The sequence below is a fragment of the Nelusetta ayraudi genome, unplaced genomic scaffold, assembly GCF_046127955.1.
Source record: "Nelusetta ayraudi isolate G7.1 ecotype Tasmania unplaced genomic scaffold, CSIRO-AGI_Nayr_v1 ptg000032l, whole genome shotgun sequence".
Classification (NCBI taxonomy): Eukaryota; Metazoa; Chordata; class Actinopteri; order Tetraodontiformes; family Monacanthidae; genus Nelusetta; species Nelusetta ayraudi.
Genome location: NW_027466082.1, coordinates 77621 through 103554, shown reverse-complemented (window position 1 = coordinate 103554; position 25934 = coordinate 77621). Strand labels below are relative to the sequence as shown.

At 45.1% G+C, this 25934-nt stretch overlaps 1 protein-coding gene and 1 long non-coding RNA gene across 3 annotated transcripts in view; one reads left to right on the top strand and one right to left on the bottom strand.

The window, feature by feature from the left end:
- Window positions 1-25632, top strand: part of LOC142891575 (anoctamin-8-like) — a 34300-nt gene extending 8668 nt beyond the window's left edge. The window contains exons 2-20 of one of the 2 annotated variants that reach the window (XM_076031207.1): window positions 8158-8268; window positions 8928-9060; window positions 12555-12693; window positions 12796-12892; window positions 13009-13125; window positions 13288-13415; window positions 13513-13674; window positions 13775-13927; window positions 14147-14273; window positions 14405-14460; window positions 14547-14621; window positions 14812-14946; window positions 17586-17818; window positions 18506-18665; window positions 19289-19681; window positions 19926-20117; window positions 20369-20500; window positions 21001-21111; window positions 21540-25632. In XM_076031207.1, the coding sequence (XP_075887322.1) occupies window positions 8158-8268; window positions 8928-9060; window positions 12555-12693; window positions 12796-12892; window positions 13009-13125; window positions 13288-13415; window positions 13513-13674; window positions 13775-13927; window positions 14147-14273; window positions 14405-14460; window positions 14547-14621; window positions 14812-14946; window positions 17586-17818; window positions 18506-18665; window positions 19289-19681; window positions 19926-20117; window positions 20369-20500; window positions 21001-21111; window positions 21540-22337 (3452 nt within the window). In that variant the 3' untranslated portion in view covers window positions 22338-25632. The remainder of the gene's footprint in view (window positions 1-8157; window positions 8269-8927; window positions 9061-12554; window positions 12694-12795; window positions 12893-13008; window positions 13126-13287; window positions 13416-13512; window positions 13675-13774; window positions 13928-14146; window positions 14274-14404; window positions 14461-14546; window positions 14622-14811; window positions 14947-17585; window positions 17819-18505; window positions 18666-19288; window positions 19682-19925; window positions 20118-20368; window positions 20501-21000; window positions 21112-21539) is intronic. The other variant, XM_076031208.1, reaches the window with a different exon arrangement.
- Window positions 12992-15114, bottom strand: LOC142891576 (uncharacterized). Its single transcript, XR_012927289.1, has 3 exons — window positions 14878-15114; window positions 13403-13647; window positions 12992-13119 (listed from the first exon to the last, which is right to left on the bottom strand). It is a non-coding gene; the product is annotated as an uncharacterized LOC142891576 (long non-coding RNA).
- Window positions 25633-25934: the final 302 nt, after the last annotated feature.

The window sequence follows — 25934 nt, the reverse complement described above, 5'->3', positions numbered from 1 at the left end:
ACCAAATGAACTAATGATCTGTGGAATGCCCCATTACACTAGTGTGCCCCCATTATCCAACTTTTATAGTAATTACATTATAATGACTGGCCTCCCGAGGCACATTCTGAGTCACAATCGGTCATATTGAAAGAAATGTGAGGGCCTTTATATTTCTGTAGTTCAGTTTTCAGTAAATAGTTGTGACATTGTTCCTGGACAAAGTTTAAAGTAAGTAAGTGAGTGAGTAAGTGAAGCAACTTACTGGCCCCCCTTTGGAGAAATTGCGTCTCTGCATTTCACCCACAGTTAACCTTGTATGCAACGGCATACTCGGAGCTGAGGGCCGCCACAATGCAGTGCCCAGAGGGCAGACAGGGCTTTGGGGGCATTGATCAGGGGCTCTCAGTGGTGGTGATGAGGTGGACAAGCATTGGTCACTATTCCCACCCAAATCTCCTGTCAAAGTGGGGATGTGACCCAACGACCTTCCGATCTCCAGCTCGCTCCTCCGGCCTCCACACCACCACAGGCCCCGGACACCACTGCCGTAAACACAAACTGCCCTCCCTGCCAGTCTACGTGTATGAGATAGTCAGTCGTCCCATCAGACAATATCCTGCTGTTTAATCTCATTAAACATGTATGAGCATTTTCTAAACGGCTGAGTGGCTTAGTCCTCCAAATGACCCCCGGCGTGTTCAGACTGAGAACATTTGAGAAATATTGATTACATTTGCATTTGTGGTGCACATCCGCTTCTTGCCTTCAGATAGAACATTCAAGTTACTCAAAATAGATATAGCACTGTTAATTTTGATTTAGCTATATTTAATGTTTGCATAACATCATGGTATACATATGTCCAAACTGAAAGACTGACAGATTCCTGGACTGCTACGCTGCTTTTGGTGTTACACTGTTTAGGATGGGTTGAATTTCTCCTAAAAACATAGAAACAATTTTCTAATTGCATTTGTTTTTTGTTTTTTTTTTTACTTTGAGCCGTTTCCTTCAGGGGTGACCACAGCCAATCATCTTCCTCCATCTAATCCTAACCTCTGCATCCTCTTCTCACGCACCAGCTAATTTTATGTCCTCTTTCACGACATCCATAAATCTGCTCTTTGCTCTTCCTCTTGGCCTCCAGCCCACCAGTTCCAACCTCAGCATCCTTCTGCCCATATTTTCAACCAAACTATAATGATGTTGTCACAAACTGCTTGTCTTAGTAACTTTTTCCGTTTTGCAGTATTCAAATGAACACCTACCTGAACACGATCATTTCAGCATCTATAATTGATCTAAAAACGATCAAGAAAGAAATTGATGAGAACAGAATGAGTAGAACATTGTGCTGCTTCAAGTTTCATTAAGGGGTAGAGACACGGGTCAGGTGTTACGCTTTGCACCAATAGGAAGCCTTGTGCTGTAACCAACTGACTCCACTGGCACTGCATAAGCCCTGTTACAAAACAGGCAAGTGTGTTTGATGTTTCCAGAAATAGGGTCTTTCTTCGGGAATAAGACGTCTGTCCCACTTTTATGACAAATGGTGGTTGTCACAACTCCTGGTCTCCTCATTAAAGGTAGTAGGTAGTAATAATGGGGTCTCGTCCTTGGCTCCAAATCAACACTGATTACACGTGACAGTGTAGGCGCCTGTGGCTGTGGACAAAGGACAGGGCCGGGCCACGTATAGAAAGAGGAGAGCCACAGTGCGCACACAGCAGAATAGTTCCAAGTGCCACTTTTCCTGATTCCGTCTTCCTCGTCTTCTTCTGGCCTCGCAAAAAAAAAGTCCTTCTTTGTTTTCCAATCGTGGACTCACTGCTCCAGGTTTGAGAGTTAATTTGGGTGAGCCACCTAAGTCAAAGAGTAAGCAAAGCGAAGGGAGCTGTCGCATCGCTCGTGAAGCTGGGGTTGAATGAGGAACATAGTGCACTCTACCAGTGATTCAGGTACAATTATGAACCAAAGGCAGCGGGATGAGGTGCCTTTCATGTCCTCACCACAGTGACTACTCCTTCAGAAAGGCACAGACTGGCTATCTAACGGGGCTGAATGGAGCATTGTCAAGGGGCTGATTACAAGTTATGAATAAGCAAGTGGTGGTGATGAACATAGAGGAGTGAATAGAAGCCTTTGTGAAGCACACAGGCCTCGTTGTCGAGTGGTGGGCAACTGCCAAAAAGGAGGGAGGGTTTTCTGATGAACATGTGGGACAGAGACAAGGACACAGATTACATGCAGAAACAATGTAAACACACGCAGCTTGTGCTTTTTTGCTGTTGTAAAATGCAAATACAAGTGTGACGTGTCTTTTTTTTTTTTTTTTTTTTTTGCAAAAGTAAAGCAAAATTCAAACTTGCCCCACTGCCAATTAAAATAAACAAATAAATAAATTAATTCTTTTTTTTTTTTTTTTTTTAATTGAAATAACCAATTTTTCCTGTTGCAATGAATATACACACTCTAAAAGCAGTTTGTCTTAACTCAGCATACAGATTGAACGCAACAAAATCCAAATTCTTATATATAGGCAACAATTGATAGTTTGCCAGTTGAAGGTGAAATATCTATACATATAGTACTAGAGCTGACTATTTACAGTTTACAGAGGTTAGAATTTAAAGAAGATAATGTTAAAAAGGAGATGACTGACATTCATTTTGAGTTTTTTTTTTTTTCATTAAGCACTGTAGTACCTGCAGTGGTGCAGTGACGTGCGTGTGATACGTCAAATGCAACTCACACATCGTCTGCCCTTAAACAGTACTGCTAAAATGGGTTTATGTGAATTTTAGGAAATCTTTTCGTATTACTATTGCAGAATGGGCACAATGGGGGCAAGTATTTTCCCCCCGGAGGAAGCTTAAGAGGGAAAGAAAAGAGTCGGAGAGCTTTTCTCGAGGGGTGGATCTCTCGGGCAGGATTTGGATGAGAGGAACACGCAGAAATTGTGGCTGGCAAAAATAAAAGGAGAGGCGGTGGAAACCGTTCGGTCCACGGCGGTGAGCGAGGAGAGCGTCAGGCTGCAGGTGAAATAAGCTCCTTCAGGCAGCGAAAAGCTTTAAATGTCATCTGGAGCGGCTGTGCGTGCTGCCGTGCGGAATTAAGAGCGCTCGCCAACGTGTTTTCACACTAATGATTTTGCAATTAGGGGCCGCAGTGAGTTTAATGTTCCCACAGCTAAGTGTTTGGGAGATAAAAGGAAGCCGAAGCGGGGACGGATAGGGACGTGCCAGTGCTACGCGTAAGGAAGACGCACAGTGTTGGTCCAGATATTTCACCCTTGCTGCATAAAGTCACTGTGTTTATGGAAGCAGTAATGTGAGGGTTTGTTTTTTTTTTCTGTCTCTGGCTGCCAGTTTTACTGCTTTTCTCTGTGGCGACTGTTTGGCAAATAAGGGAACCGGTTTAAAGCAGCGCACCCTCAGCAATGATGCATTGTGGTCCATCGTGGACGGCTTTGGAAGGGGAGCATACAAAAGATGGAAAGGGATTTGCCAAAGGAAATGGCTCTGAGTTTGAGCCTGATTAGACTTTGGGTTTTCTCTCTCTCTCTCTGATATAATCGCCCTGATAAGGTCATTTGTTTCTTTCACACTTGCTGGACTTCTTGACAGAATGATTCCTTCCTGTCCGTCTTACAGCTATTCGGCATCTCTGTTGGCAGTCCCGTCTGTCTTCTTTTTCTTTTTCTTTTTTTGCCTTTTCATTGAAATATAAATTTTAATGCTGGGCTAAAATAGAAGGAGAAGCTATAAGTTCTGCTGCAGTCACAGCCTCTGCGGAGATGAGCACTGTTGGCCGGGTGTATTTTTCAAGAGTTGCATGCACAAGTGCAAATCCTCAGCCTAATGTCAGTGCTGTAAATCTTGACTGTGGGCTCCTGAGACTGAGAAGGTGCAATGTTTTGCACCTAATGATGCCAACCACAGGCAGGTATTAATGTAAGAGCTTGTCAACAACCTTTCTTCTTTTTTCTTTTTTCTTTTTTTTGGCTTTACTTTAGGTATTTAAAGGTGTTTCACCCACACGCTGCTGTTACATTCACAGTTTTTTTGTTACATGGGGGGGAAAAAAGAAAATGAAAAATACTTTCAATTTTTTTTTTGGTTCGGCATAATGAATCCGTGATGATGACTGGCCAACTTCCTTGCCTTTTGCATGGCAAAAAAAAAACTTTTTTTGAGGAATAATAAAAGACGTTCCATTTTAAACCCCTCTGATTTAAAGTAAATAAATAAATTAAATGTACCATATTAAGCTTGCAGCAACCAAACTACAAGTACAGCTAATAAAGGAAGTGCAGGGGGGGGGGGGGAAAGCAGCTGTAACTGACACCTTTTTGCTATCAAGCATCATGATTACCGTGTTGAGGCTGATAACCAGGCTGCTACCTCTTTACAAGCCTCCAGAGACGCATGCCATTGATTACTTTGGCTGCTGTCAATACCCAATAATGACCTCATTGCAGGATCACAGATGAGTCGCAGGTGATTTATTTTTAATTTATTTTTAAAGAAAATGCTGCGAAGGAAAAAAAAAAAAAACGACAAAGAAATGGCGAGGATATAAATAAACCATAGAAGGAAGCATCGACACTGGGCTCTTCAGTTCAGGTGCAGCAGGCAGGTTTGGTAGGCATGGCGACAGTCCGCTGTGCTTCTTCTCTTCATTATGAATAGATCATGAACCACTTTTTACAGGTGTGTACTGACGTTTTCCATATCAGTGTGTTAAAGATGTCCTTGCCCAGCTGATAAAAGCACCTAGGCCTCTTATTTTTGGACTAGTTCAGCTCTATTTATAGGCATGACTTCATGGACTTTGCAGCCGGCCGATGGTAAAATATATTTTTTTTACAATTTTGCATTCTTCATAGCCATTGCGCTGCCGCAGCAGCATATCGAGGTGAAGCTCTGAGAGCAAGAAGACCAACAGTTCAAATAGTTTACTTTCTTTACACACATTTTTTTTTTGTAGTGCTCAAATGATGATCTTCTTTTAACTTAACCTAGTAGAACTCCTTAAGACTTCTTGGCCAGAAGCTGATCCAGCCAAGCAGACTGGGGAGTCATCGCACACACACAAACACAAGTTCACCATCAAGCCTTTCCCTCAGTGTCTATGACCTTCATTTTAGTGCTTTGCTCAACTTCCCAGGACTGATTTTCACAGTAATTAGTCTGTCAATTTACACTGAGGGTACACACGCATAAAGTAAAGCAGCAAAGTAAAGCAAAGCTGGCATATTTTATGAGATTTTCGTGTCTGAAACTTCACAAATGCATCTTGAAAACATCCCACCTGGTTTATTTATTTTTTTCCCTCCAGAGGGTCAGAATGGGACCATCTAAATCTAAACACTTGCAAAGTCCCATCGCTTTGCTTTGTGTTCACGAATCTACTATTTTATTTATGAAGAGCACTGACATTTGGTGTTCTCTGAAAAACAAATCTCTCTTAACGGTAACTGCCAAGGGAACGCTGCTGAAAAGAACGCTGTTGAGCGTTTGGCAGTTAAGGACCTGAAATTTCCCCCAGAGGGAAAATAACATCAGCACAAGAAGAGAGAGCAGATAATTGTAAAACCATAGCGTTGGGTTTACTGTCTGTCTCCGTTTCAACAAAATTACAAAATCTTGTCAATTTTAATGGTTCCAAAATATTAGGTTTTTAAAAAGTGGTTTGTAATGACTTAAAAAAAAAGAAAAGAATGCAAACATCAATCATTTGTGCCACTTCTGACTTTAGAATCTGAACAATTAGAATAAGTAAAGCAGAGTGAAGCATTCATAGTCTGAGGCCAATCTGCCTGGTGTTCCAGGAGTGTGTGTGTGCTGTGTGTGTGTGTGCGTGCGTGCATACACGTGCGTGCTCTCAGCAGTGAATACAGGTCTCATTAGAATTGCTGTCATGTCGCAGCGCTGCCTGCAGCAGTTCATCTGAAGCACAGCGGAGCGGCCAGTCAGATTTCAGTGTCTGCGAGCATCACTCCCAGATTAAAAAGTCAAAAATAGGCCTACCCCCTTCCGTCTAACTGCTGTGATGTTGGAAAACATTCTTCAGAGGGGACTCGCCGTGTGGACCCAGATTAAGTTTTCACAACCTTTTTGTAAGTACTACGTAGTGGGATCCTTTGAATAATCATTCTAGCGCAGCGTCAGGTTGTCTGTGAAGCTACGTGTTGGAACTGTTGGAATGTTCTCATTTATTTTGCATCAAAATGTTATTCATATGCATTTTGTTTAAAGAGGAAATTCTGACAGGTTCCCGCAGTGTCTGGAAATGTCTTTCTTTTGCCACATTACACTTCGATTTCCTTAAAAAAACAAAACAAAACGTGTCAACATCTTTCTCATTTTCATTCACTATTCACTATCAGACATATATGCATCACTGTTTCCAAAGCATCTTTCCTTATTTTCATCATAAAAATACAATAAAATTGCACAGCTAATCCAATCAGTAAACATCATAGAAAAACATTCTGCAACATTATTAAGAGTGTATTTGATTCCGTACAAGAACCATAAAGGTTCCATTTAAAGCATATTTTGTCCACCTTTTGTTAATTTAGCCCTCTGTTTTGAGAATTCTGTGAAATATACTTTAGCTTTCTAGGAGAAAAAAAAGATAGAAATAGAAAAAAAGTAGACAGAAAACATAAATCCCAAAACAGTGATTTCCAGGTTTTATCAGTGATTATCATACCCTCTTCTTAAATATTTTAAGGTGGTGTGTGTGTGTGTGTGTGTGTGTGTGTGTGTGTGTGTGTGTTGTGCGTTGCCACGCTGACGCTGAGATAAAGGGCTCTGTTTGTCCGCTGGTGTAGCCGGGCAGAGAGACAAAAGCAGCTACATTCTGCGCAAGAGGCGATCACACTTGATTCTTGGAAGAGACACAGTGCGTCTGACGCCCTTAGCGCCGTTCCAGGAAGTGGAAGGTCCACAATGGTGGTTTTATGTGGCAGGTGTTCATTGGATCAGCGGGCATGCGGCTTGATTTACAGCATCCTGCCAGGGTCGATGACAACCTCACTTGATTTAAGGCCTGGCAAGAGCTTTGACCCGGCGAGTTGGCCCATCCAATCATCATAAGTGATATTCTGAACGCCGAGGAGATGCAGATGCGGGTCGTGCAGGTCGAGGCTCTCGCTCTCACGTCTTTCCCTGCCTTTTACCAAACACCAGCAAAGAGTGAACGTGTTGACAGGCCATGGTGTGACCTTTGGGTGCTGCCGGTGGTCACGAGGCCTCCGCTCCATGCTGCTGCCTTGAGATCGTCACTCAGGGGCCCAGGAAATGGTTTCCACAACTTTGCCGTGGCAGCTGTGCGGCTTCTGAAGTTTCAACGTTCTCCGGTCCAGTTTAAACTGTTGGCGCTGCCGTGTCTCCAGAGGAGGAGGGGGAGGGATAAGGAGGAGGAGGAGGAGGAGGAGGAGGAGGAGCGCGCCAGGCTGAAAGGCGACACCGAGCGGGATCGGTGACAGATGAATGAGGTGTCACAGTGGACACACAAGCGCGGACACAAAAAAAAAAAAAAAAAAAGAAGAAGCAAATTCTTCTCTTGCCCTTGTAGAAAACTGAGCGGCGCATTATTTGCAGGGACATTACAGCGCGGTTGCTGTAGAGCTATTCTGGGTGTTGCTGTTGACTTTTGGAAGAGGGACAAGGTGGTTCCACTGAGGAGCTGAGTCCCTCCACCGTGCTGGATGGACGTTTCTTCAGAATATTTAAATCTGTCACGCCTCGGGCCTCGAGAGATGTTTTTTTTTTTTTTTTCATCCACAACTCCGGATAAAACGTTTACTTCTGCCACGTTTTAAGGCCGTTTGAACCAGGCGGCCGTGCACACACTGAACGTGGCAGCCAAGAGTGTGGACAATGTGCAGCCTCTGGTCTTGGCAGGGCTGGATTAGCTCCATCAATCTCGTGTTGTGAGGCAAAGCAGCATGACATTTAAATCTGTCCCGTCGAGAAGGTCCTGTATGTGTGTGTGTGTGTGTGTGCGTGCGCTTGTGAGTGTGTGTGTGATGGGGCGGCGAGGGCAGGAGAAAGAGGTGAGAGTTTTGGGGCCGTGTTTGCAGAAAATGTTGAAAATGTCACTGCTCTTTACTGCGCTTTATTTTGAAAAGGTGACTCTCTGTCTCTCTGTCCCCTCCCGCAGACAAGTTGTTTGGAAAGCGGCTGCTGCAGGCGGGCAGACACATCATGTCTCACAAGTCTTGGATGAAAACGGTGCCCACAGAGAACTGCGATGTCCTCATGACGTTTGCAGGTCAGACGTCACACACACACACACACACACACACACACACACACACACACACACACACACACACACTACGTGGGAGAAAAAAGACGGACTTAAACGCTTCCTCACAGCTCGTCTTGCAGAGTCTCATAAGATTTAATAAGTACATTTGCACCCAGAGGCTAGATAAATAATTTATTTTTTAAATGGCTTTGGGATGCTGCGGTACCAGAAATATGACTGCGCTTTAATCAAAGAATTGGATCACAGTCAATCACATGCACGATCCATCACAAAATAAGACGTCTTTATGTGAAAAATGTCTCCAAAATATCAGAATTTAATCGACTGTGGGTTAAACAACAAGGGCAACATTTTCTTTTAATTAAAGTCAGCGGTGAGCGGCGCTAAATGTAAACCATTATGTGCAACACCGGGAATCATGACAGTTACTATAAAGAGGAGGACCGCAGCTTTTATGACTCCAACTGTCTGAGCCGCTGCCTGAAGCAGAGAGAGAAACCAGAGAGGCCTCGATCTCAAGTGTTTGTTACTTCGACGTTTCACCTCCAGCTGCTGCTCAGCAATAAATAGTGCAAGACCGTGGGAGGACGCGGCAGCCCCTGTGTACAGTGGTGCGTGGGATCGCTTCAAGATGTAGTAATTTTTTTGTTTCTTCACAGATACTACAGATGACCACACGTTGCTATGGCTCCTCAACCACATCCGGCTGGGAATCCCAGAGCTCATCATCCAAATCCGGCATCACAAGCACACAAGAGTCTACGCCTTCTTTGTCACCGCGACATATGAGAAGTAAGGAGGATGCTCAGTTGCTCATATCACACCGTGTGTGCAAAACATGATGGCATTGCAGTCTTTTCCTGGATTAGATCAGTGTTTTGTTTTTAAGTGTGAAAACTGACTCTAAACACAAACTAGCAAACATAGCAAATTAGCGGCTATGACGGTGAATCAATTAGCTCACATCACAGAGGATTATTTCATTCAAATGTAAAAAACATTCTTAAAAATACTTACATTAGAATGCAGAAAAGGTCACGATACATTACAGTCAATAGTTAATTATTATGGCCAAACACTAATTTTGTTCCCAAGTCTTGTGTCTGTGTAGTAGTGTGAAAGCGACCCTCTGTAGATGGCTAGCCTTGCTTAGCTTAGCATTAAAACAGCCAACTAAGGAAAGTGTCACACTGTGGCTCAGCCAGTTTCCCCGTCATTGGGAAAGTTCACACTATACATCACTACCTCTTCGTACACCTTCTGCTAATATCACAAGGGAGATTTAATGACAGTGATAATGAAATCAATACTAAGGCATGACTTGGCTTGAGAGTTTGTCTTTGCACACAGACTGTTCTTGATGGAACTACTGATGGCGGAAAATATCGGTGAGCTCCGTTGCTGGTTGTTCAAAGTCCCTGAGAAGGTGATAGGTGAAAGAGCTCTGGCGGCACCGGCTCGAATCACACTGCTCAGACTCAGTCTCTTCGTTTTGAATGTAAATTCCCAACGGCGCTGAGGGGGGTCGCTCTCACCTCAGCATTGATTTTGTCAATATATGCTGAGAAACACAGTCTGGCTCGTGGGGTTGGAACTATCCGCCCTGTCCTGGCGTTTTCACCTCTCGACAAATGTTGCGCTATCGCTGCTGACTGCGCACTACACCACAGGCCTTCCGAAAGGAAAGATTGCCGACCAAACCTTTTACCCATGGATGGAATGAGAATAGACAGATGGCCCGGAAGACGTGAAGATAGTGCGGAGGAACCGGGCGGACGGACGCAGAGGGAAGGAAGCAGAAAGAGACAGAGGGAGGATAAAGTACGGGGTTGGAGGGGAGGACAGAGAGAACGCTCTCTGAAAGTGTGCCAGAGGTTTTGGAGATGGGATGCTTCGGAAAAATGATCGTTGTGTGACACACATCCATACACACGCACACACATACACACACACACACCTGCGAGCACACAGGCTGACCTACATGCAACATGATGGAAAAGATAATCCAGAAACTATTGTCAGGCCCCGCCCAGAACTGGCTTTCATGTTTCAGACAATATAGCGGGCAGAAATTTCTTACAATGTAGATTTGCAATACTTGCAGCATATTCTATCAATAGAAACAAGGCTCGCTGTTTGTCGTAGTGCTACAAGAAAAGTCACTTTCAGTCCACCAGAAGCTGTTCAGCTGTCTGAAAAACGTAATACCACCTCGTGCAATACGAGCGTATCGCAATAGTAATTGTACAGTGACTCAACGGTCCCCCAATTATTCCAATTTTGGATCTTTATTTTATATTGCAGTCGTAATTGGAGCAGCCTGATTAGTTATCCAACAAACATCCCAGAAAACATCTTATTTAGCACTTGCTTTACTATCCTGCCAAATCAAAAATCATTGATTTGCAGTTATAGCAGTCATTGTGTTTTAGTGGTTTCCAAACATTGGAGCAACCTGATTCCTCTCATCTCTGGGGAGAACTGACAGGCTGAAAAATACATATTATTGTTAGAGAGCCTTGATAAAATGATTTCTTTTCATGATTCGGGGCTTATGAATTTCCCCCAAAAAGAATGTTTCATTGGCCCCGTCTTGCTTTCTATCCCCCTTTTCCCCACCAACCTTAGATTATTTTCGGCAGGTGTTCTGGGTATGTTTGTTATTATATGTCAGCTTGTTTTATACTCTCCTATCACCTGAAATGGCACCGCTGCCTCCTTTATGTTCTTTAAAATAGATCCTTGAAAATGAGATCAGCATTAGGACAGCTGGGGTTCCAGGTTCTGTGTGTGTGTGTGTGTGTGTGCATTGTGTGTGTGTGTACTCTCTCAAATTCCTTATTTGTTGCTATGAAAACAACAAAGACGTAAGAGCAACTCCAGCCTGCATACAGTGCGCAATAAAACCTTTCCTCACCTTTGACTGGGCAATTTACACAAACCTAAACTGCTCGACTGAGATTCTTCATTCCTGCTAATGGCACATGGTCCCATTAGCAAACCCATGAGCAGTATCACGCTCCCCTGCAAGGTTACCTCTGTCCACACATCCTCGAGGGGTCCGCCTCCACATCGAGATATGAGCGTAAAGCCCGATGTTGTATTTTATGTGGAAAGAGGGGAATCTCATCAGGATTCATGGCAGCGGCCGAAGCCACACACCTTTAAAAGCCCTTGCAGTTATTGGCCGAGATTGCTAAACAGTTGTTTCAAACAGATTTCGGATGCTGTGTTTTTCAGCCGGGGACCTTTGTTGTGATGCCGCGGTGGCATTTGTAGGGAACACAAAAAGCATACGGCTCACATTTGTGCTGCAATCCATCATGGTGCAGAATGCACTCCCCTCCTGCACTCGTGCCGGTGGCTGCAGCTGCGTGATGGATGAATGCTCCAGACTCGCCACATCTGCGTTCCTCCCGTTGTCTTGCGCAAGTTTATCTATGTATTTATTTCTATACGTGAGAGGGGAGGTGGGTCGTCTTCCGGGAGGTTGGTCCAGGTGCAGCTATGCACTATAAGTGAGATTTTAGCGCAGAGCCGCTGGGAAGGACAGAAGGAGAGGAGGAAGGATTGATGGGATGAAGAGGGGAGGAGGGGGTGAGGAGGAGACAAAAGGAAGGGAGGTAGGGGAATGAAAGGACGGAGAATGGGAAGGGAGGGCGAAACGAGAGAGGAGAGAGAGGTGGAGGAGGGGCTGATGGGAAATGGGGCGATGAGAGGGAGGAGGTGAAGGTATCAGAGGAGAATTCAGATGACTCTGTTGCCATGAAGGACAAACGCTGCTCACTGTGTGGGCCGTTCCTTTGGTCACTACACTGATGAAAACTAAATGGAAGCGCAGTGATTTTTTTTTTTTTACCCAGAAACAAGAACATGCATTTTTTATGTATTTTTGATTTATTCTGAAATGGTTGAAAATGTAATTTGGAGCTGCAGTGTTTTAAGTTTCAGCTGTAGGTTTTTAATACCATGACTGCTTTCGGCGTCTCTTCTCTTAGACAGACCATTCAGAACGCCGGGACAGCTGGCGATAACCTAGTTTGGACTTTAGGCTACTTCAGTTTAATGCTCCAAGATTATCTGAGATGAACAAAATTGGATTTTAGCAGGCAAAGCAAAAATGCAGCGGAACGAGAGGGAGCAGACTCGGTGGCTATCGATGGCAAAGTAGGAAGATCCTGGTTTCTTAGATGTGGAAACTGACGCCAAACATGGTTGTTATCTTCTTTTGCAACAACCAAACCTGAAGATCAAATATTTAATTTTCTCGCTGTGTTTCCGTTCAGTCTACTGCGAGGCGCAGAGGAGATGGGACTGAGGAAAGCGGTGAAGCCGGAGTTTGGTGGGGGAACGCGGAGCTTCTCCTGCGAGGAGGACTACATCTATGAGAACATTGAGAGTGAACTGTGCTTTTTTACCTCGCAGGTCAGTCTTTCTTTCTCTCTCTCTCTCCCCAAAACACACACACACACACACACGCGTATATAATCCAATTTCCTCCCTCCTCCTCTCCCTCATTTGCCACAGGAGAGGCAGAGCATCATTAAATACTGGATGGACAATCTAAGGGCCAAACACGGGGAGGTGCTTCATAATATCAACTTCCTGGAAGGCCAGCCAATCAGTAAGAGAGACACTCTCCTCTCTGTGTGATAGTTGTCTGTTTCTTGTGGGCATGCAGTTCAAGTTTTAAGGGTGAATTCAACTTGCCTGATCCTTTGCATGATTGTACGTCTGCAGTCCCGGAGCTGAGTGCGCGCGGCGTCATCCGGCAGCTGTTTCCCCTGCACGAGCAGAGGATCCTCAGCCAACTGATGAAGTCCTGGGTCCAGGCCGTGTGCGAGAAGCAGCCTTTAGGTTGGCCGAAGAAGACACAAGACACCTTTTGTCATACACAAAGACACAAAACAAAAGAAAGCCATGCGACACATTGCTATTTTCAAATACTAATTGTCTTTCGTCTTTGGAATGTGACCAAAAAATGTATTCTCCTTGAGTCTGTGTCCTGTTTTCCTCCAGATGATATTTGTGACTACTTTGGGGTGAAGATCGCCATGTACTTCGCCTGGCTGGGCTTCTACACCACTTCCATGCTGTATCCTGCTGTGATCGGCTTTGTGTTGTGGATGCTCACCGAGTCGGATCAGGTGAGAAGGACGGGCGCCGCTGGTGAGACTCGCTTCACATCGTCCAGCCGGGGAGCGTCTGAAGCATCTGCTTTGCTTGCGTCTGTGCTTGTTGCAGACGAGCCGCGACATCTGCTGCGTGGTGTTTGCACTCTTCAACGTGGTGTGGGCCACACTCTTCCTGGAGCGGTGGAAGAGGAAGGGAGCTGAGCTGGCGTACAAGTGGGGAACCCTGGACGCGCCCGCTGAATCCCTGGAGGAACCGAGGCCCCAGTTTAGGGTTTGGGAGAAGAGAACAAAAATAAAAACCCAACTTTGCCCTTCTCCTGTCAGTTTATCTTTTTCACACCGTCCCTCTGTTGTCTCTTAACCGTCTGCAGGGGGTGAAGCGCTGCAGTCCCATAACGGGATGTGAGGAATACTACTACCCTCCGTGGCGGAGGCGTCTGTTCAGGTGGTTGGTCAGTCTGCCCATTTGTATCCTCTGCATCTGCTTTGTCTTCCTGGTCATGCTCATCTGCTTCGAGCTGCAGGTCAGTCGGTTGTCAGCGTCTCTTTTTTTCTGTTCCCTGCTTGTATTACACAGTGAATTCACTCTAGAAATTAACAGGAAAAAAAACGCACCCCGCATCTGTATTTGTAGCCTTTCGTTGAATGAGCTTGAGTAGTTGAAATGTATCCAGAATTACTTACTTCTTGTCTTTTTAAGACAGGCGCATAAACTGAAAGTAGCCGTGACTGTTTCTGTGCAGGAGTTTGTTATGGGGATCAAAGAAATGCCTCGGCTGGCGCGCTTCATCCCCAAAATCATGCTCGCTATCACTGTGACTGCTTGTGACGAGGTGTACAGGAAAATCGCCTGCTGGCTCAACGACATGGGTGAGACTCTTTCCTTTCAGACTGATCCACACATCCTGGAGCTGATCTCCTGTTTATGTTTTATCATTGTTATTATTATTATTATTATTGTTCATGAAACAGTATTGAAATTATTTCGCTTCATCCCACAGAAAACTATAGACTCCAGAGTGCCTATGAAAAAAATCTCATCATCAAAATGGTCCTTGTAAGTGACTTTACATGGTGTAATTTCAGTCTTTTTGTGACTTAAAAACATTTAATAAACCATCCTTCCTTTTCCTTTCATTGCAGTTTCAGTTTGTAAATTCTTATCTCAGCCTTTTTTATATTGGATTCTACCTCAAAGACATGGAGCGGCTCAAAGAGGTGAGTAATATCTCACCGTCAGCCCATTTTTTTTTTCCATCATCATTCTTTTGTTTCAGTTACTCATTTGACTTCCGACATCCGTCACTGCTGCAGTCTCCCGTCCTCACACCGTTTGCTCTCTCTGCTTACATGCACTGACTCTGTAAACCACCAATCCACACAACGCCTGTATGTCCATGTGAGGAAGATGCTGCTGGTGTTGTCTCTGTTACGGAGTCTGCAGAGGCAGGTCCGGGTCAATTTGCTGCCTTACCTCTACTTCAAGATCCAGATGCTTGCGGTCTCTGTTCCCTGGTTCTTCACAGCGTTACTCAAATCCAAAGTACGACACCCGGCCCTTACAGCAGCTTCTGAATCAATTGGGCGAAAGTCCATCGCTGAGCAACTACAGATGTAACACTGCATGCTCTGTAAACAATAATTTCCTACTATTTTATCAGTCATTTTCCAGTAAAACTGTTGGTAGTCTTCCCTCAAACCCTCACTAATAGTATGACATATTCTGTGACGCCTTCAGCCAGACTAACTCATCTGGCCTTTTGCATGAGGCTGATTCAATGGCTGCTGAAAACAACGGGCTAAATCTACTATTTTCTGGTGTTTTTGGATAACTAATTTTTGCATGGCTGTCTAATTTAAGCCTGAGATGAAATCATAGATCTTAAAACTGGAATGACATTTACCTTTAATTAAGTAGTGTCAATGTTGACGTGTGTGATTGATGAAAACAATTAATGCGTTATTCAGCAACAAAATAACAACAAATATGGCTCACAGTGAGACGTCAGTGAGTGGTTTGGGTAACTGCACCTTTCAGTACAAAACGTTTCCAGATGGGAGTTTGGCCACATTTTCAGATAATAAATGCAAATAGCTTGAAATACGCTCCAAATAATACCAGCGTTAGCTAAGACAGGTCCGTCACTGATAGTGGTCCGTCTGGAAATACACCATTACCACGGAGTTCTGGTAACAGACCTGGCTCTTCGTTGCAACAAAAAGGGAGACGAAACGATGGCAGATGGTTAAAAAATAAGGCTTTTATCAAACAAATAACTTCAAATCGATCAAAAATAAAGTAGAAAGGGCTTTGGGGTGTGCTAACTGAGGATGTGCATGGGTGGAAAGTGAGAATAAATGTTGGGTGTGCGAGCAAACCGAACAATGTGCTGACGTGGAGTGCCTGTTTTGCCGCAGTGGGAGAGGGAGTGAGAGTGGCTGCAGGTGATTAAGTACTGTAAGCTTAGCCTTAGCACACCGAGCCCAGCCCAGGTGTGCTAAATTACTGAGGTGGGAGGCGGCAAACGATCACAAAGTTGACACGCCCACCAGAACTTCCCTGATGACACTCCAGGGGCATTTTTGCGTTATATCTGAAACAATTATAGCTAACGTTAGCATGTCCTGCTCGTTCACTTAACATTCACACGCTCACGATAGTATATACTGTACTAACATTGTCGCTCGACATTTTCCTTGAGAAGAGCGCAAATGCGAAGCCTCTTTTTTTTTGTTTAGGTTTGCGTGCTGTGCTCGGCTGCGCCCTCTACCGGTAAAAATAAATAAATAAATATAAAAAAAAATAGGATGTTAACGCTTTAATTAAACTGCAGCATTTGCAACTTTGTCATATACAAAGTGTTTTCCATAAGTTTGTGCCAAATGTGTGTACACTTTGTTTCATCAAATGTTTCGTCAAACTCTAACTGAGACTTCTGTACTCTGATGTCGTCAGAACAAAATAATCTGTTTCTGTCTAATCAGCGTTTCACACTTTTTTCTTTTTTTTTATGGACCAACAGCAATATATTAAACTTCTTCTAGGATAGCAATTTTTTTTTAATGTTGTATTTTGATCAGTTGACTCTTTTTTTTATTATTTATTTTTTTCACATTTTAATCCAGTGACAGCACCACTTTAAATTCAATGTATCAGTTAATTGACTTTTATGAAATACATACATTTGTAGTTAAAATCTTTTGGAGAGGCTATAGTCTATAAAAAAAGAAAAAAGAAAAAAGAAAAGAAAAAGAAAATCTAATGTCAGACTGAGCTGATATCTGCCTGTGACCGCTGCTTAGGTCACAGTGCCAGAACAGTATGAGCTTCTCTCCAGAGTCTCACCTCAATAACATTACAGCCACATTTTGAAATAAGTTTATTACAATCTACTGTAGCAAGCCACAGTAATGGATTTGCGTGTCTGCATTATTTGGCAATGAAGCAATTTCACTGATATTAAAATCTACAAAGAATATTGCAGTGTGAGTTAAGTTGTGTGTACATTGCACCCTTACCATGTGTTTGGAGACAAATGGCGCTGTCACACCCCTGAAAATTGCTGTTTATTACAAAAGGTGTGCGTTTGCCGACACCTCTGCTATTTTGACAAAGTGACATATGCCATGGTTACTACAAGAAAGAAATATAACGACAAAAAAACGTTAAGCTCTTGGATTTTTATATAAAAAGATTGTTAGCAACAAAAAAAAACTGTTCTGTCGTAAACCGCAGCTGAACCATTACCAACCAAGATGAATATGTCCTGCTATCAAAAAAAAAAAAATAACTTGTGAACTTTTAGAACTAATTTAATACCCCTTCAGATTTCTCCAAGACCTGATTTATCCGCTGGTCAGAAAATATTCAAAGAAAATATATTATGCTTAAGTACACAACCAAGGGACAAATAAGATATACTGTAAATAAGAGAGGGAGTTTTTGTCTTGACATTTGTGATTTGCTTTTGGGTGAAGTCTACTTAACATATGTGTAGCTTCAGGGCCTGCTTTGTTGTCACTCTGTCTCTGCTGCCTGCATCTCTTTCTTCTCATCCAGCTATTTCTAACCTGTTGCGTCATCTGCATTATTCACGGTGTGTCTGTTGGTATTGTAATTTGCACTAAGTCTGTTCGGTACCGGTCACTTATAACGCCATCACTTCTCCTCGTCCCGCCAAGATGCTGGCCACTCTACTCATCATCCGCCAGTTCCTTCAGAACGTGAAGGAGGTGTTGCAGCCTTACTTGTATGAGCGTCACAAGCTGGGTGACCTCACGCTGCGAGCCGTGTGGGACCTGCTGGTTTCGGTGCTGCTAAAATACGCCCGGCTGGCCGCTGGAAGAGCCCAGGCGTCTCCCACTGAACAGGACATGCCTGGACTGAGGCCTGGCTGGTGGCCGTCAGAAAGAAGGTCAGTCTCCTTCGTTTCAGTTGCTTTATAGCGTTTCGGCCACACAAAGTCAGAGGCTTCTAGAGGTGGGAATTAACCAAGTACAAATACTTTGTTTCTGTACCTAAGTAGATTTTCCTGGTATCTGTACTTTACTTTAAAATTCATTCTTTTGACAGTTTTTTTTTAAAACTTTTATTACCTACATTTGTTCACAAATAGCTGTACTTTCTACTTCTTACATTGAAACATCATGCTTTACCATGTTGCTGGTAACATGTACCTGTATATGTACCTAACATGTACCTTTACTGTACCTGTAAAACCTCTACTACTAAGGAGTTGAATAAGTACTTTTATTTTTACAGAATGTTATCAGATGAGTATACATCATTTGACTTCGGTACAGAAGTACCGAATACTTTTGCCACCCCTGGTGGCTTCTTGAAAAGAAGCCACATGCAGGTGCATTTTCATTAGAATGCAATATTTGTGTTTACAGCCATCAATTAGATCACAGCTCAAAGTATTAGACGCCACTTGGAGACATGAGTCAGTTTTAAAGCGGCCACATCTGCACTCAAACACTGACTGAGTGCTGATTCATGCCAGTCGGATGCTGAGGAAGTGGGGCACCGCTGTGAGCTTTTAGCACACTTTTATGTTTAAAAAAAAAAAAAAAAAGTTTTCTCTGCTGGCTCCTCTCAGGGAGAAGAAGTGTTTGAATGGCGGCTGCGGGGTGCCTGATGAGGAGGACAGAGGCGAGAGGGACGAGGTTGACAGCGGGCGCTTCAGCGAAGGGGAGACGGAGGAGGAGAGTCTCATAGACTGCGGATTGAAGCTGAGGAAGGTCAGCTTCACAGAGAAGGTAGATGATGTGCGATATGTATCCTTTGGCCTCAGCAGTTTGAACTAGTGTCGTCCGATACTGCAAGAGTTGGAATGGATCCAATACCAAGTCAATTCAAAGCTAGCGCTGCAGACTCCGATTCGATACAGATAGCTTTTAATTAAGCTAGGTGCATCATCAGTTTGCTAAATCTCAAGGAGTCTTTGTGATATTTACAGTCTTTGTGAATTGTGGCATTTTGGCCAAATACAAACCTAGTCGTCTACAACATTCAATGTCTTTCTCACCTGAGAGCAGAAGTCATAAAGTCCTGCAAGTTTGACCTCCATTGAAACATGGAGCTTTCTTAGGATTTTGAGACTGACGATTAGGTAACGAAAATCTCAACTTCATGACTAACCCCGTAGTTGTAATCCAAATATACCAATACAACATCTACATACAAATTGTGTGTATTTATCCCAGTAATCTGATATCACTCCTTAAATATCAATACCAACATTGGTATTGATACGATAAATATTTGGATCTATACACTGAGCAAGAGCTTAAACATATCTGATCAGACTTTAGTAGTAAAAGTAACGATGTTGAGTAGGTGTCAGCCACGGGTCCACTCACTGACTGCTCTTGCTGTGAAGGTGGACAGGCGGGCAGCATGCAGCGGGCACCCCATGGACAGTAGTTTCCTGGAGGAAGGGAGCCCCACCATGGTGGAAAAGGGAATGGACCCCTCCACTGTGTTTGAAATGTGCGACGACGATGACGATAATGGAATCCACGACATCAAGGAGTCTGGCGTCGGGGGAGGGACCGGTGCAGCCGAGGCAGCTAACGCCGCTAGCTCTGCTGCTGCTGCATCGCTGCCCTCTGGACCCGAAGGCAACGCGTCACTGCGGCACAGGAGAGCAGGCAGGAGTGTAGACAGAGCAGAGGTGAAGGCCAAAAGGGAATCGTGGATGGACCCGCCCGGAGAGACGGAGAGCAACACGCTCACCCAGGCTGAGATGGAGAGCTGCATGCAGACCTACACTGTGAGGGCTTCTCTTCTCCTTTCACATTTGAACAGGGTCGATCGCGTGCTCACTGTGGCGGCCTTTTTACAATTTAAGCCCTTTAGCTGCTTCCTGTTTAATGTTATGGTTAAACTGGATGTGGAACCACAACTAATGTTCAGTTCCTTTTTGTCGATTTTCAACAAAAGTCAAAGATCTTCTCTTTATTCTAACCAATACAACTCTGGCTAAGCCTGTGTCTCTCTGGCTGCCTCCCTCTCAGGACACCTTCCAGGACTACCAGGAGATGTTTGTCCAGTTCGGCTACGTGGTGCTCTTCTCCTCGGCCTTCCCCCTGGCGGCCATGTGTGCACTCATTAACAACATCATCGAGATCCGCAGCGATGCCTTCAAGCTGTGCACTGGCCTGCAGCGGCCCTTTGGGATCAGGGTGGAGAGCATCGGCCAATGGCAGGTCAGAGAGCTCCGCCTTGAGGGAAGCTAATGCTGGCACACGCTCACATTCGTTTCATGGAGTTTGCTGCTGTAAAGGACAATCACAATCCTTATGCTGATGATGCGTGAATGGGGAATGAAAGAACGGAGAGTGGCGGGAGATACAATTGTATACCGTATATGAAACAAAGTACATGAGCTCATGAGAAGCGACTCTTCCTGGAGTTTCTCAGTGGAGTTGGAATTCAACCTCTGTTCTCTCCCTGACAGACTGCAATGGAAGCGATGGGCCTAATTGCCATCATCGTGAACTGTTACCTGATTGGTCAGTGCGGTCAGCTGCAGCGCCTCTTCCCTTGGTTGAGTCCAGAGATGGCCATCATCTCCATCGTCATCCTGGAGGTAGGGCGGCTCCTCTGAGTCAGAAATGGGCCAAGCGCAACGTTTTAGGGCCACGTCTCTGTAAACCACACGGACACTGGATGAGGCGAGATCCTCCTTGGTATTTTACAGACCATTTTTTTTTTAATGCTTTCCTCTGTTGTAGTGTCAGTACTTGCACACAAAAGGGTGAACTTTCAAAGGGCAAACCTGCAGCTCAGAGTTCCCAGCGTTTATGGAAAACACAACCACATACAGCCAGCTCACCTGTCTTAAATTTAGATACATGGCTGCGCTGTGTGCCTGCCTATATTTGGATAGCGGTAAACAGCCTGCAGCTCAGTCTTGGCCTGATAAAGAAGTCAGGGAAAAAAAAAAAATAAAAAAAAATTGTGCGCTCCTCCTCGCAGTATCCTCCCCTGATAACGTGTTTTCAGGCAGCACGCCTTAGATCCGATTAAAGCTGTTTTTAATCTACTTTGCAATCTCGCACCCCGTAACGTGCCCCGCTCCCCCTGCAGCACTTTGCCATCCTCTTGAAGTACGTCATCCACGTGGCCATCCCCGACATTCCCACGTGGGTCCAGGAGGAGATGGCCAAACTGGACTACCAGCGCAGGGAGGCCTTTAAGGTGGGTGATGTGCCATCGTGTGAAGGAGGAGCGTTTGTCCTTCCAGTCGCTGTAGCGCAAAGCGATAAATCGCGATTAAGCTGTGATTTTTCATAGTTAATCGGTTTATCGTGTTTTGATTCGCATGTTTAAAATTCTGTTATTTTTTCCTTTTTATGTCCATATTTACAGAAGGTCGTTTCTACATATCCCATGATATATTTTTTCTTCCTATGAGGTGGCTCACCAAAACACTCTGGCAAAATTTTAGAACCCATTGAAAACCCCACCAGTCAAAAAGTTTGCCAACCCCTGACCTGGAGCCACTTATTGCATAAGCATGGTGTTAAATGAAACAAAACCATGGTCCCCGTCTCCATGGGACTCTATGGGGGTTTTCATTCAGATGAGCAGCTCTGCGTCATGAGCTTGTTTCCCTTCCTGCGCAGAAACACGAGCGGCAGGCGCAGCAGCACTACCAGCAGCTTCAGCGGAAGAAGCGGGAGGAGGAGGAGAGGCAGCGGCAGGCGGAGCACATGGCCCGCAGGGAGCGGGAGCGTGACGAGAGCAAGGGCGACTCCTCCGGGGACCACCACCACGACAAGAGTCACGGCGGCAAATCGCGGCCGGGCTCCGGAGGCGGGGGAAGCGGCGGCGGCGGCGGCGGCTCGGACAAACCCAAGAGGCCGAGCTCCCTCCTGGCCAACAACAACGTGATGAAGCTCAAGCAGATCATCCCGCTGCAGAGCAAGTTCTCCTCGGGCGGCGCCCGCTCCCCACAGTCGCCCACTGGGAGCGAACCCAAGCTGCCCGGGTTCCTGAGCTTCAAGTTCCTCAAGTCGCCCGAGAACAAGAAGGACGTTGCCGCCGCTTCCGGGGCGGCGCAGACGGCCGCCAGCGCCGCGGCGTCATCTTCATCGACATCCTCCTCTTCATCGTCGTCATCATCATCATCATCCTCATGCTCATCAGGTAGCAGCTCTCAGGAGCGTTCGCAATCACCCAGCAAAGCCTTCAACCCTGGGAAACTGTTTAACTTTGGGAAGTCGGAGGGGGGCGCCGCGTGCGTGAACGGGGCGGCGGCGGCAGCGGCGCCGTTCGCGGCCAGACCTGGAGACGGCTCGTCGTCGCAGGCGTCCCGGTCCGACCTGAACGGCGTCCCGGACGAGATCCCGTCACCCGGAGGGGAGGGCTCAGAGAACGGACACCCTGCGGACGTCGACACCGCCGGCTCCAAGGTCCAGTAGCTCCGCTCTCGTTAACGCTCACGTCCGGGGAGGGGCGATGAGGAGGAGGTGGGGCGTGGACTGTCCTGGCCCCGCCCCCTGTGTGTTGTCACATGATCTGCGCGGAGGTCCCGAAAGCAGAGAGATCAGAAAGAGGAAGTAGTTTGAAAGACAAAAAAAAAAAAAAGACTTCATGAAGAACGTAAGCCTTTCTATCATGACAAAACACACACACACACGCACGCACGCACGCACCCACACACACACACAATTTCTTCCTTGTCTGCAATACATAAAGAAATGCATGAGCTGCGTTTCTGATCTTTTTAAGCCTTTAAAGCAAAGAGCTGTGTTTCCTGACTCCTTCTAGACAAATTGTAAAACGTCCCGTTTGGCCTCCAGCACGGACCTTTTGGTGGGGGTGGGGTATTTTAATAAAACGCATTACAGTGGTATCAAAGGATCACAGGTTGTACATCGCACAACTACCACGGGGGCTCTCGGCTGCGGCGAGACAGGTGATCAGTAGCTAGTTTGTTCATTTATCACTTTGAGAGATTTTTTTTTCTTCTTTTTTGTAGGGCCTGGGGGGACGGTCACTTTTGTATGGAAGTGAAAAATGACAAAGCAATATCAGTTAGTGCTTATATTTAGTGTTTATTATCGCTCAGATTTACCTTGGAGAAAAAAAAAGAAACACCCGAGCTTCATCACCAGCTTTATTTTCAAAGCGGAGGTGATGTCTGACATTGTTTTTCTGTTTTTTCCATCGTGTAAAGAAACACTGCTCCCTTCACCTGAAAAATGTAAAAACAACATCAAAAAGAAGAAGCTCGCTTGCTGAAAACACACTGAAACAAAACGAGGGGCAGAAAGTTAAGTTGTTTTCATGATTTATTTTTCTGCAATCCCGGAGAGCGTCTCACAAACACCGATGGCGCCCGGCAGACAAGTGGGGCGGACATGTGCATGAAGCCCAGCGCCCAAATGACACCGGCCTGCTTGGCAACATTATGCAAACGCTGGATATCGCCCCCTCCCTCCGAACAACTCATCTGCCGCTCGTCTCCGCAGCTCCAAACTAATGTACCAAGACACTCGGCGTCCCTTTCTTTTTTTTTTTCTTTTTGCAACAAGCTTCTCTTACTTTCTTTGTTGGATTGGGTTTTTTTTTTTTTTTGAAGCCCCACAAGCTGCAAAAAAAAAAGTTTTTATTCATTCATTTATTTTTATTTTTATTTTTAATGCTGTTCAAGTCGATCATGGATGCGTTTTGGTATTTTTCAGTTCACCTCTGCGAGAAGGCGAAGAGGGTGGCGACGACTCTTAAAGGTCCAGTGTGTAATATTTGGCTTGATTCATAATTTTTAAATTGGCAAAAATGTAATATACTGCCCATAAACACATCAGTATAAGTAACACATTAGCGCAAGTGTGTAATCGTACGACAATAAAAGTAATTTGGTTTTCCTACCCTTACATCGGTTCTTGCTCCCAGTTAGCCGCCATCTTGCTCCACCAATTTTTCTAAGGAAGCCTGAAATGGACAATCCAGTCCTGCCTGACAGCGCGTAACATATTTAGCGTGACAGCTCGCAGTTTCAAATGAACCGACAAAGAAAAAGGTGGGCGAGGGATCCAGGTTTGGGGTGCGCAGGCCACCGTAGCTTACTGGCAAGCTCAGGAGGGGGAGTGGGGGGAGAGAGAGAGAGAGAGAGAGAACGACGCTGCAATCTAAAATGTAACCACTTGATGTCACTGTTTCTTCTTCAAAATCTGCAAATCTTACACACTTGACCTTTAAAAGCACCAGTTTCCGGTCGGCTGCATCCAGTCCAGGCGAGAGGCAGAAATCTATGACGGTGACGTCGAAATCTTCTAAACAGACAAGGACATTATTTGATGGGGCTGAGACAGACAGACAGACAGACAGACAGACAGACAACTATGCATCTCCACTACATCACGGCAATTCTGGCAATAACGACGAGCGCAGGAGCCCCAGAAGTGTCGACTGACTCCCCCAGGCCGCAGCACACAGACTGTCTCTATGCATCCTCCCGTTGTTGTCGTAGCAGTGTGCGAGTTCTCTGAGCCCCCAACCCCCCCTCCCCCAACCTGTCTCGTATCTGTTTGCGAAGAAAAGTCCCACGGCGCCCCGTTAAAATAACAACGCCGTCTCCGTGTTGACAGAGTCTGTCTCAACTCGCGGCGACCATGACGTTGAGCTCCGAGCAGGTTTTTTATGTTTCTTCAGTCGACTTTCTTCTTTTTTTTTCCCTTCTTCTTTGTTTTTAATCACAGTCCGCCCGCCTGCCATTCACGTTTATAGAGGAGGGTTGGAAGGTGTCTGCCTGGAAGGCAGGAAGACAACAACGTCTGACGGATGTGGCTGTGATGCCGCCGGGAAAGACGGGACATTAGCTCGTTTAGTCGCCGTGTAGAAAATCAAATGTTTGAAGTCAGCGTTTTCTTAAATGATGAGCTACGAATGGGGTTCGGGGAGGTGGGGGTGGGGTGGGGTGGGTGGGGGGATCACAGATAGGAAAAACAGAACGTCGCTGAGCATAATCCCATCGGAACCTTCATCCCAAGTGTCACTCAGCATCCGATTTCCACGGATGAGTCACGGCAAGATGCAATAGAGTTCATTCGTCACCGCTTGAGACGTCTTTGAACGTGTGTACAGAGAACGAGGAGTCGGCGGAGACCAACACACTCGTGGGTAGTCGTCGCATCACCGCTTGAGTTTTTAGATTACGTACGATTATGTAGTTCCTTTCGAATTCAGGGAAATACAATAGTTCAGCAGCTTCATATAGCAGAGATCAATAGCATTGTTCAGCGTAGTACTGGCTGGTAGCGGCAGCAGCAGAAGAAGAACCTGCCTGTGGTATGTGTGGAGGCCCTTTTCAAACGCATCGGTGGAGGTGGAGGTGGAGGACAGCGAGTGCGACTCTGCGACTCATCGGCTGTCTGTAGTCTGAAGTGAGCGGCGCAAAAGAGGACGTGACTTTGTGGCGATCCCGTCTGTGTTGGACTCTGGGAAGTGTATTGGAACAGGTGAGAGTCCCTCCACGGCCACGTTCAAATCGACCGCAACCTCGGTTCAGAGAAGACATTTCCATCAAAGCCTCACAGACTGAACATCACATGCTCTTCCAATGTACCACTGTACAAAAAAAAACCAAAAAAAAAAAAAAAAAAAACATCTTTTAAAGAGAAATACTGGGAAATGGGATTATTTATTTCTTTTAATTTATTTTGTCATATTTTTGTAAAATGAAAAATAGTTAATAAAACATTTTCAATTGTATCACTGTCATGGCCTTCAATTTATTTAGTTTTTTTAATTTCGACTGGAAATGGATTGACCACTTTGAGGCTCTGTAAGTTTGTCTGTTACACAAGCAATTCAAACTGAAATGACTTTTTCACTACTTCTAAATGCAATTCATAATAAATTTAAAAAAAAGTGTTTATTTTTCAAGTCGATAGGTCAATGTCAATATTCCACCAGCATTGTTTTTAAATCAATCAATAAATAAACGTTTGACGACACCGGAACCTCCACTCACAGCAGTCAATTCATTTTCTTCCTCCCGTGAGTCATGCACT